The following is a 12,497-nucleotide window of genomic DNA, read 5'->3' on the forward strand; positions in this document are numbered from 1 at the left end:
CGCCATTCCCGTTGCTTTACGCTTTTTTAATAACTAAAAGGTCAGTGTTTCTCGTCAAGTTACGTTTCCGTCGTAAGAAATTTACCTTTGGCAGCAGGTGAGGTCAAATGCGGAGGAAAGGAGCGGAAGAGGTTTGCTGACAGGTAAAAGGGGACTATTTACTCTTCAACCAAGAGGGGGGATACATGGAAGACAGCAGAGGTGCGTTGGTCGAGAGCCTTATAATATGGGTGAGTTCATGAAATTGACTTTTTATTTTCGAGGGCTCGCGCTCTGTATGTTTTTCTGGTGTCGGACGCGTCCAGAGTCAGGAGGCGGTGAAAGCGCTGGAGTGAACGCGTATCCCGGAGAAGGATTTCCGCTCACGAGCGGGTTCCCGCTGGTGGGGCGGCATCCGTAATAACAGCGCTACGCAGGGGGCTATTGGGGACTCGAAACGTCCTCGCGCCCATCGGCACGAGCCGTTTACTGTAACTTAACACCCAGCCGACACAAAGGCAGCTATGTCCTCCACTTTGTTAGAGCGCTCTAATCCAATTAGGAGGGATATATGCGGAATGTTGCTCTTTGCATTAATGTGGTGGAGCGGATTAAACAAGGAAAGTAATCAAAAACAAACATTGAGGCTGAGGGGGCTCATTAATGTCAAATAAAAACATGTTCAATAGAAAAGCAGCACTAAAACAAGTCAGTGGTTTGTGCCAAAGTGATTTAAGATGTTATTTTCTCCTTTTTCCATTATGTTGACCTCGTGCTGCTGCGCAGCTGCAGACCTTCAACACTCCTGCACCCTGCACGACAGTGGAGGAGCTCACCACTGGAGCCGCAATGTCCCAAGCCCTGCATCAGATGTGAGTGAGCATCTCAACACTCTGGTTTAGTCCTTTTGGAGTATTTAAAGATAGTACATTGGAGGATTTGAAAACAAATAGATGTAAACAAGTATTAGTAGGGGTGAAACAATTAATCCAAGAATCGATTTTTATTCCTTTGATCCAACCAGATCGACATTTCTGAGGCAAGTTGAGATATCAGCACAATAAAACCAAGACATTTTCAGCCACTTCTATCTAGGGTAGACTGTAAATTCCCTTTGGAGCTGCCCTGAATTTGACTTTGAATTTTGGGTGTGTGAAACCCTTCGTTCATTGTGATGATCAATCTTGTTGTACAACACATACATTTCAGTAGATCCCCCACATATATTTGAAAACTGAATAAATGTATTTGCTGCAGAGACCCTGCATGGTTCAACGACGGATGGCTCAGTCGCATCAAAGCAGACGTGGAGGACAACTGGAGGCTGAAGGTGTGAAACACTTCCGTGCTCTGCCTGGCGTCTCTTTTTTAACTTCCTGTTTTGCTCCACTCTCTACAAATTCCGACTAAATCTAAATGTGTTAATGTGGGTTTGTTTGCATCTGTCAGCTGTCCAGGTCTTTCTATACCGCATTTGATTGTTCTTCCCTCAATTTTTGTATTCTCTTGTCAGATGAACAACCTAAAGAAGATCCTTCAGATGGTTGTTGACTATTATAAAGAGGTAGGAATCACCGTGTTCCCTCATCATTTCTGTGATCCTAGAAAAGGCATCGTCCTGCTTTATACTCTTCAATGATCAAACCTCTTCAAGTGCATTGCACGGATTTCTTTTTGTTTGCCATCAGGCTTTATCCCAGGAAATCTCAGACTTTCCACTACCGGATCTGTCCCTGGTGGCTGAGCACGCCGACCCAGTGGAGCTGGGGAGGTTACTGCAGCTCATCCTGGGCTGCGCTGTCAAATGTGAGCGCAAACAAGGTATGAAACCTTTTCCACTGAAGCAAAGAGCAAACACACCTGTTTACTGTTTGCAGTGTCGCTGAAAGGTCAGAATCCTGTCAGTTTAGGGGGTGTAAAGATGAAACGCGATATGTCACTTTTGCATTAAGAAATTGCACACACTTGATTTTTTATTTTTTCAGAATACATTCAGATCATCATGACTTTGGAGGAGTCTGTTCAACATGTTGTCATGACAGCCATCCAAGAGGTCAGTCAATTTGTTTTTTTCTCACTGAGATTTGAGGTTTTGAGGACCCACTCCAATAAAAGTTGTATTTTTAATGTTGTTAACATGTTCTTGTTGCATTTTCTCATGATGGAGGACATATATGAAACAATTTAAGATTAAACTGAGTATGTCTTTGGTCAAATCGTGTCAAATCAGGGGCAAATAAAGAAATTCAGTTTGAAAAAACTTTTATGCTGTAAATCAACTGGGCGCGATTTGTTCGTCAAATTCGCATCTGCTGCCTCTCTTTTGACGAAATTAAAATTTACTGCTCCACGCCTTGACGCATGGGCCACAGAGCAACCGGCAAAGCTTGTTTGTTTGCTACATAGTGGAAAACATGGATGATGTTGAGTGAGTAGCTCTGTAGAGACACGTCTCCGCGTCTGGGTTCAACAGATCATTCAGAGACACTCGCTGTATGGTGAGTTTCACCATTTACTGCAGGAACTACGCCTGGGTTACGACCGTTTTAAACGTTACTTTTGAGACAAAGGGATGATGGGATGTCAACAGAGACTTACTTCCATGGCAACAATCCTGCCCACAACTCAGGCTAGTCTTTGATTAACTCCAGCCGCTCTGCAGAACTTATTTCCTAGAAAATGACACAAGATCCCTGGGAATTCTTTTCCGATTGATCAAAATATGACCAGAGAGGGACTTTGAACTGATGATGACAATCTTTTCTGAAGATTACAGTGAACATTTCCATGCAGTAAATCCAGATGGAGTCATTGCAGCTTTGTGTCTGTTTTCCTCTTCAGCTCATGAGCAAAGAAACCACCAGCCCATTTGCAGCAGAGCTGTCAGGAGACTTGGAGCAGCAGGTCAGTATTGGTGCAACATTTATGGAGGCAGCACAGGCAGACAAAATACAACACATCTTGCAGACACAAGACCAGAAGAAGGGACATTTTAGTTTAGCCCGCAGCAACATCCTGTCTGCAGCTTTCCTCATTCTTCTGTGTCTTAAGATAAACCACATTACATATTTATCATTTTATATTATAGACAGAACAAGAACAAGCACTTTAAAGCTTCTTTTATTTCAGTTAAACAATCATAGCATGAGAAAGTAGTGTTAACAAAGTAACTGCTGCTTAACATGGAAAGACAAGATGAGACATTTTTATAAGTTATGCCACTAAGAATCTGTTTTAGGTAATGGTCATTTTAACTCCAGCCATTCATCATCTGATTTAGTTAAATAAAGGTAAAAGTGATGCTGGTCTTTACCATACATTAGCTGACAGTTTATAGATAAACCTGATGCTTTTGGCAAAGTGTCTGAATCTGTCTGGATCTCTAAAGTGATCTACTGCACAGCTTTCACAAAAATCATTTTCCCAATCGTATTTGACCGTTTTATTTTAGTTTGTTTAGGACTCTAGATTTAAAAACAAGGCTCTTTACCTATCCTCTGCTGCAGATCAGTCAATTTTTATTTCATTTTCAATTTGTTGGATGTTAGGGAGCGCTTTCACCTCACAGCAAAAAGGTCCTGGTTCAAATCCCAACTATTTTTCTTTTTTTTTGTGCATGTGCGGGTTTTCTGCAGCGTCCTCCCACAGTCCAAAAACATCCATCTCAGATCAATTGATGACTCTAAAATGCCTGTTAGGTATAAATGAGCGTTATTATATGTCTCTGTGTGGCTCTGTGACAGTGTACCTGCCTTCACCCAACAGTGGCTGGGATAGGCTCCAGCAACTCTCTGAGAAATTAATTCTGCAGGTTCCAAAAATGAATGAATGGATGCATATGCAATCAAAAGCTGCACAATTATTAAAATACATGTTTTTGTGATATGAACTTTTTGTCTTCAGGTTCATTCAGTTATAAAAAAAAATCACACACTAAAGAAACTTAGATTGCTGCAGAATTACATTTCAAATTTTCTTGAATTTACAATGAAATAAGTGTCTTACATTCTACTTCTCATTTGTATTTACAGCTTAAAAAAGCACTGGAGGAGCTCACTGAACTTCTCTCAGAAAAGGAGGCCCTCGCACAACGCTGTCAGGAGCTAGACATGCAGGTAGATACACCATCACACTTTTACTGGAGTAAGATCACCGTCATGTAGACCTTTCACTGTTAGCGAGCGCTCCGTGTCTGCACACACATTTGTTCCAGTCTAAACAGGAGTTGTGTAACTCTGTAGTGCTTGGGTTCATTGTCTGGAGCTGCTGTGGCAGAATGAGTGTGAGCTTACAGTCTGAGCTCACAGGGCCACCAAGCCAGAAGGTCTCAGTCAGCAGTGTGAAGCACACACTGATCAACTGTCTAACTGCACTCTTGACAGACGTGTTTGGTCTCTTCTGTCTGCAAAGAGAGGTAAGTCCAACTGCTGCTGGGAGCTTAACACTTCTAAACCAGCTGCTCACATGTGTGTTCTAACTCTGCTAACATATCCGACTCTGAACCATTTCTGTCCAAGACAAGTCATGGACTGTGTTTTATTAACTTCTGATAATTTTGCATTTTTCCTGAACATCTGTCTGCTAAAATAACCATTTGGTCCTCTATGTTTAAAGAGTTATTTAACATTTTTTCAAGATGTGTGTTTGGTTTCTAAAAATGAACAAAATAAACAACTGCTGCAATATCTATTTTTTTTCATGAAAACTAGCATTCTTGTTTCATTCATGACTATTAACCTGTTAGATCAGATTATTATTATTAGAAAGATTCAAGCAAAAAGACAATTTAAAATAAAAGATATAAGGAAGTTCAATAAATTCAGCGTTTTAGTTTACCTCCAAAATGCAAAAAAGAAACACAACTGAGCTAAATCACTTGGCCTGTAAAAGTAAACAACAAAACTTAAATTGACAGGCCTAACATGCAAACACAAAAGGGTTTATATATTTTTGGATTAAACCACTTAAAACATAAAGAGGTTAACAAAGACAACCAAATGATAATCCATCATTGAAGAAAATAAGTCAGGATAACTCTCCCCCCTCCATCAGATGAGCACATGGTACGGTCTTCAGCATTTAAGTCAGCTGCACTTTTGACTGCATCGTTTACTTCCTAAAGAAGAGCACATGCAGGTAATAGAAACATAAAATTTCATTGTATTCACTTTATCTATCTAAAATATAGTTAAATACAAAGATAAATGTCATACCTCAAGGCTGTGTTGGTGAATGTGTTTAACTTGTGACTGTTTGTATTATCATGTGATGGTAGGATCTAATCTTTCAGAGCTCTGGATTTATTAATAAACCAGACCAGTATCGCCCCCAAACTGCTGATTTAATTAGAAGTGGTGCTTACAAAATATATTCCTTTAGTAACTGAATGTTAGAGAGCAGAACTGACATTATCAGTTCTCCTGGTTCTGCTGCAGCTCCCTAACAGATGTCTGTTGCGGAAAAAAAGGACAAAAGACAGTCAGCTGGTGATGAAGGCAGGAATTAGCTTTAGTACTTGACTTCTGTTGCATAGAGATGACAAGATTTTCCACTTTTCTAACTGTTGGTACAACCCAAGCTCAAACCATTAGCCATAGCAAAGTTAAAACAATAGTCTAATTTAAGCTTTGTTTGACAACCTTTATTTTATCAACCTGAATTTAAGGGTTAAACTTTAAATTTTCTTACTTTTTTAGACTATCAAAGTGGGTGAAACAGGCCTATGATAGGATTATTGACAGGAAAAGCTAACAGTTTTTAACTTGTTGCTTGATCTTTCTTTGTGCTCTGCATGAATTAATTGCAAAACCGGGTAAGAAAGCCACTAAATTGCACAGTTAAAAGACACAGTTTGTATTCTACGCTTTGCATGGGACATTTAACTTCGTGTTGGTTTTGTCCTGCTGACTTTAATCAGCCTAACTTTGAGTTGTGAGCAGCTCTCACTCCCCTTTGTCGTGGTCAGGTAACTGTCCTTCAGGAGGAACGAAACAGCTTGCTGGCAGAGAATGACGTGCTAACAGACCGAGCCAATCAGCTGGACACGTTTGATGACCCAAGCACGCCCTCAGGAAAAAAACACAGCCACCTGCAGCTGCAGTTTGAGTCGCTGCAGGAAGAAAACTTCAGGTGTGCTACTTTTCTGTTAGCCAACATTTTAGCCAGAAAAAAGGGGAAAATTTAAGGTTTTCCTAAAGGTTGGAGGCTGCTAAGGATGATTACCGAATCCACTGTGAGGAGCTGGAGAAGCAGCTGATTGAGCTTCAGCATCGCAATGACGAGCTCACCAGCCTGGCAGAGGAATCCCGCGCTCTTAAAGACGAGCTGGATGTCCTGAGGTGAACACCTCTGTCTTGTTTCTGCTCCAAATGCATACTTTTATCCGTCTCTGAACACCAAAATTCTGACAAAGATTATTTTCTTTCTCAGGAACTGCTCGGATCGGGTGGTAATGCTCGAGGCCTCGGTAGAAACGTACAAGCGCAAGTTGGAGAATCTTGGTGATCTAAAAAGGCAGATGAAACTGCTGGAAGAAAATAATATGACCTACATGCAAAACACTGTCAGTCTGGAGGAAGAGCTTCGCAAAGCCAACGCTGCCCGTGCACAGCTGGAAACATACAAGCGACAAGTAAATCAAAGCTACAGTTCAAAGCTAATTGAGTGATAGAATTTGGGACATGATGGGATTCGCTGATGGGAATTGATGCTTTTTCCAGGTTCAGGAGCTTCACAGAAAACTGTCTGAAGAGACGAGGCGAGCGGATAACCTCGCTTTTGAGATGAAGAAGTTGGAGGAGAAACATGAAGCTACAATGAAGGAGAAGGAGGTTGAAACAATCAAATCAAAATATTTTTTTTCTTTTTAAAGCTACTCTACTCTTGAAAACTTCTGACCAACAATTTTCCAATAGAGGATCATCATTGAAAAAGATTCTCTGAAGGAAATCAATGAAGAACTGCGATGCACTCAGGCCCAGCAGCACCAGCTCTCTCAAGCAGGTAACTCATGACACACTTGACAGTAAAGATGCTGCTTTTAGATTGATTTTAATTTTTGTGTTTTTCCACAAAGGGATTTTCCCCTCTGGGAGCCCCAGCCATGATAACCTGGCAGCGGAGTTAATCCCCATTGAATATAGGTAATATTATTGCTGTCATGAACCACATGAGTTGCATCCTTCTCTATATGTATGCTCTGGCTTTGTGTGACTTGCAGGGAAAAGTTCATGCAGCTGCAGCATGACAATAAGATGTTGAGGGTGCAGCAGGAGGATTACGAGCAGGAGAAGGTCGCTGATCTGCAGGTCCAGTTGGAGGAAGCGGATAAGACTCGCAGCCAACTGGACACTGAGAACAGGTTGAGAAAATCGATGTCTGGATATCTTTTTGCAAATGTGTTCTTGTTGCATGTTAACCTTTCTTTGTATGCTGGAATGTTTCAGACTGAACCGAGAGCGGATCAGTGAGCTGCAGCAGCAGGTAGAGGATCTGCAGAAGGCCCTGCAGAGTCAGGCAGCCAAACCTGATGATGTGAGTGTGCCAGTAGGTTCTGGAGTCAAGGACTTATTTTTGAGTTGTTGTAGACTTTCTAGACCAGTAATACTCATGAAAAATATCAATATTTTCAATTATTAAAACCTAATAGTGTGAAACGTAATGGTTTTGTGTGTTGTCATACATCGTGATCTGGAAGTTTTTAAAGGGTCTATATCATGTAAAATTAACTTTTTGAGCTTTTAACTGTATTATAATGTTAACTTTCTCAAAAAACAACCCCAAAGATGAATTTTGCTCCATTCACTCATCTCTGAGCACTCCCTACTCTCTGAGCACCAGCCCTTCCAATCCCGAAGCACCTCACAGTCTTATGTATGAATGTGGGGGAACAGCCGCTTCCAGGAAGAGTCTGTGCAAAAATGACCCATATTTCATAAAACATATATTCTGTAGTGTGTCAAATGTAATATGTTATCATATATCTGGATCTAGTTTAATCTGAAAAGCTTAGAATAACATCATATAGGTCCTTTATATCTTTTTTTTGTGCCTCATGCAACAAATTTTTATCAAAAGTGGACCAAATTAATAAAATGATAAAATTGTTTCCATCAAAATAAAAAACTGCACATTTAGACCTTTTTTTTTTTTTTTAGTTCAAATAGGTTTTTTAAAGGTTTGCATTTAAAGGATGCCTAAACAAAATGGTAGTAAAAGAAAAAGTAAACTGATCGTTATTAAAAACAGCTTAGCTTTAAAAATGATTAAATTAAAAAGTAAGTGAACCTTTTAAAATATACACTCATTGGGTATTTGACACACTTTCAAGATAGCCCTAATTTACTCTGGGCAGAAATTGCTATTTTCTTCTTTACAATCAATGTTCAAGTGGTTGGCACTTTTATGGATTAAAAGGAGCACCATCCATCTGTCCCTACCAAATCTGAGTCCTTGATTGGTCAAAGTTCAAACTGGCGTAACTATCAATGTGCTTCAGAGTACACAGACGTTCCAGGTAGACATACTGGAAATAACAATGTACAAATGTATTTATTTTGACTGTTTTTGTTTTTATTTAGTCAAACCTGAAGAGGAAACTGGATGCACACATGTGAGTGTCTCTGGGTCTGGCAGTTCCAAATAACAGAAACTTCAAATGAATGAGTTTCCCCTGTAGAGGGCGCTAAAGGACTGGTTTCCTCCTCAGGGTCCAGCTGAATGAGGCTCAGGATGAAATCATGAAGAAAAAAGAACTATTGGAGGATCTTCAGCCTGAAAACACTCAGACTTGTAAGATTTGGGCTTTTCCATTACTACTCTGGCTGTTCCACAAACCCTACATATCGTGTTTTTTATTTTTTTTTAAGCTTCTAAAGTGGATGAGCTAATGGCTGCTCTCAAGAAGAAGGATGATGATATGCGGGCCATGGAGGAGAGGTACAAGATGTACCTGGAGAAAGCTCGAAACGTGAGTTTTTTTTTAAAATGTGTTTTCCGATCAAAGAAGTTAAGGGTCAAATATCTATTTTTGGTCCACCCTCGATATTTGAAGGTCATACGAGCGTTGGACCCCAAACTGAATCCTGCCACTGCTGAGATTCAGGCTCTGCGGAACCAGTTAGCTGACCGGGACAAACACATCGTCACCCTTGAGGTAAATCCTCGTTTCAGCTGAAGTGCATGTGGAAATGTTTCTGTGTAGAATCAAGATGTTTGCCACCAGCAAATCACTCGACACAAAAAACATTTTAAAGATCTCAACGCCAATTTTAAAAAAGCATAATAAATCATTAGTGCTGTCAATCGATTAAAAAAATTAATCAGATTCATCACATTTTTGGGTTCTGATTATTCACAATGTTTACATAAGCAGAACTCTAAAGACTTTTATGTTTGCAGTATTACTCAAGGAAAAACAAACAGATGCATATATAAAGCCATAGGAAACAAACATTGTGTTTTTGCACTTTAAATGGTCCGGGTGAATACTTGATTCTGATTGGCTGCTGGGTGTGGATGCATGCTTAAGAGAAGTTCCAGTCACAATGTGCTGACCTCTTTAAACAAACTTTTCTGTCATGATCTGCACAAAAACAAGCAGGAAGAGGTGAGAGGGGAGCGTTCTCTCTGATGCTTTATTTAACCTGTCGTGGCGATCCGCATTTGTGTCGTTTCTTTGTTGCAGTTCAGATCGCTCCAGCTCAATATTTATTTATATGGTATAAGCGGAATAGTACCCACAAATTGTTTTAAGGCATGCCGTGGAAGCCTGAACCGGAGAAAGACGGTTGATTCATGGAGTGTGATTTATTAGCTTTAGTTAATATTAACGCTTTAATTTTTTGTAAATTAATCACATGCGTTAACGTTGACAGCCCTTCAAATAATACAAAAACATTGTATTTTAGAATGACAACAAAATGATAGAAACCAAAACACAATTCCCCAAAAAAGGAAACCAATGGAATTTGTTTCATTTTTTTATATTTCAGTTTGATTTCTTAAAATTACTCTTGTTTTCCACAATGTTTTATTTGTATTTTGTTTCATTTTTTTGGTTTCTAAAGTTTTTTTTTTTTTTAACATTTTTTTAATAGTTGTGATTTTTTTCTGTTTTTCTGTATCTACTTTGGTGTGATTTGCCCTTCAGGGTCACCGTACTTTAACATTGTTTGGGTTTTTCCCCTCCAGCGTCAGTGTGAGCAGGCCAGGCTGAGAGAGTATGAGGAGAAGCTGATCGTCACTGCCTGGTATAACAAGGTAAAGAAGATGACTTAATGTTTTATGGTTTTTAAACCCGTCCAAAAATGACAGCCACCTTATTTTTTTCTGTCCTCAGAGTGTGAACTTTCAGAAGTTGGCCATTGAATCGCGCCTTGGGGGCCCCACTTTCCACACGCTTTCCCCTGGCCAGTCCTTCTTATCGCAGCAGCGCCAGGTCTCAAACGCACCCCGGCGAGCTTCCTCCATCAGCGTGCCAGCTCCCACTCCCAAATAGACCTCGCTTCAGGGCTGAATGTCTCTATTCTTCTGAAATAAGGCAGGAATTTACAAACCCAGCTCCTTCTGTCCAGCGAGCACACAAGTGGCCTTAAACTCTCCTGCTTTCAGCTTTTGGGGGGAGGAGTCAAAGATGATCTGATTAGGAAGAACGAGCGTTTATGAAACATAACACACAGGTCACAGCATGTTGTTTATTGTACTCACTCTCTGTCCTCTCTATCCTGTGGTTTCACGTTAATCTAGACACATCAGTCCACTTCACGTAGAATTAGGCTTTTTCAGGAATGACACAAATATCTGCTTAATATTTTTTAAGTGATTAGAGCTTTATACTAATGAATGTTATTCAAATCATGTGACTTGTGCTGACTGTAGACGCATTTATAAATATCATCACATATATTTTGTTCTCCAGCAGTGATGGTAAGAAACACTTTGCATTTTAATCACTAACTTGTGGTGCTGGCCACCAACAACAACAATCCTGCTTTTTATTTTCTTAAAAGCTGTGAAAGTCATATTGAGCGCCGTCTGCCTTCGAGAGACGGCGTTCTTCTACTGGACTGGTGTTGTGGCTGCATGTTCTCAACCAGCAGAACTCTCTATTCACTGAGAATTTAGTCAGAATGATGATATTTAATTAAAAAAACATGTTACATGGGAAATAAATTGTACATTTTGAATGTAAATATGATTAAAACACCAGCTTTGATCCAAATGAGAATCAGGTTTAACGTCCGTACAGCACCTACAAAAAATTGTAAAATGAGATTTATAGAAATGATTGTTTGTGTCTTGGAAAGTTCAGAGGCTAATATTGTTTTTAATGTTGACGGTTAATTGATTTCACACAGAATGAATTGAGTTCTTTTTTAAGTTTGTCTGCGTAAATCTTTTCTTGTGCTCATGCTTTGAATATTTGGAGCAACACTAAGGGGGCAGAATGTTTATTATAGATTTGCTACATGAAACAAATCATCGCCTAAATGATTCCTGTTCTGTTGTGTCACACAGGAGAGTGAGAAGTGCAATCTAAAGCAACACAGGTCAGAGCGATGGTGCAACAATTTTCTGTTTGATTTAACAATGATAAATAAATTTAAGTTTTCAAACTGAATTGTTTTGGGTGTGAATATATACATTTGTTTTAAGAGGACACAAGAAACTCATATTTAGGTGTTTATTTGCATCAAAACATAGTTCTGATCTTCATCCATGTGATGGACCAGGCAATCACCTCTAAGAGCACAGGGTTTTAGTCCAAAAATAAATCATTTTAATATCCAACAAAATCCAACTGAACAAACATTTTCGGTTTAAAGGGGCCCATAAAAGAGGTCAACTCAACAAACATAAAGTAAGCTGTAACTTAGGAAAGAACTCAAATAACTGACCTGCCATTACCACACACCTGGGGACTTTTAAACTAGTGGGTTAAACTACTAGTGATACAGTGGAGGGGGGTGGGTGAGATAGAAAGTCTTAAAACAGAACATTAATTCCATTGATCTCCCCATGGAGTCCAGGTAGTGGTAGCACCCTCTTGCAGAGCTTCTCCGTTTGGCACCATCTTTAGGCCGCCTCGGGCAGGTACAGCTCCACATGAAACTCAAAACAAAAACCAATGGATAAACACAAATAAACCGCAACCAAAGATGCATATCAAATCAAGTGGAACTGTACACTACACCTTCATGTTTGTGTGACTGGAGTCATCACAATCCATATGACATAAAAAGTAGAGAATTATAAAGACTTTATCATTTAATAATTAAATAATTTCATACTAGTCTAAAGATGACAAAAACAATTGCATTATACACTGCTCACAAAAATAAAATAAAAGTTTTCAGCCTACAGAGGGCTCAATTATGTAGACACTATAAAATCAGAGTGAAATGAAGATGTGGCAGGCTAGTCCATTTTTTCGAAAACTTAATTTCTGCAACTCAGAATCCTTTTCAATATCTTGTGTGGCCCCCACCAGCTTGTATGCATGCTTGACAATGTCGCGG

The 12,497-nt window shown here is 39.6% G+C and overlaps 1 protein-coding gene across 1 annotated transcript; it reads left to right on the forward strand.

Annotated features, from left to right (window-relative positions):
• hook1 (hook microtubule-tethering protein 1) lies at positions 1-11,389 on the forward strand. Its single transcript, XM_024279528.2, has 22 exons — positions 1-230; positions 766-851; positions 1,237-1,309; positions 1,493-1,543; positions 1,668-1,800; positions 1,965-2,032; positions 2,821-2,883; positions 4,011-4,094; positions 5,945-6,108; positions 6,177-6,317; positions 6,409-6,610; positions 6,699-6,809; positions 6,894-6,981; positions 7,055-7,121; positions 7,199-7,339; positions 7,425-7,512; positions 8,559-8,590; positions 8,687-8,769; positions 8,847-8,947; positions 9,032-9,133; positions 10,171-10,239; positions 10,319-11,389. Exons 1-22 carry the CDS (start codon positions 186-188, stop codon positions 10,475-10,477), a joined length of 2,151 nt encoding a protein of 716 aa, XP_024135296.1. The 5' UTR covers positions 1-185; the 3' UTR covers positions 10,478-11,389.
• Positions 11,390-12,497: the final 1,108 nt, after the last annotated feature.

Source organism: Oryzias melastigma, linkage group LG4 (assembly GCF_002922805.2).
Source record: "Oryzias melastigma strain HK-1 linkage group LG4, ASM292280v2, whole genome shotgun sequence".
NCBI classification, from domain to species: domain Eukaryota; kingdom Metazoa; phylum Chordata; class Actinopteri; order Beloniformes; family Adrianichthyidae; genus Oryzias; species Oryzias melastigma.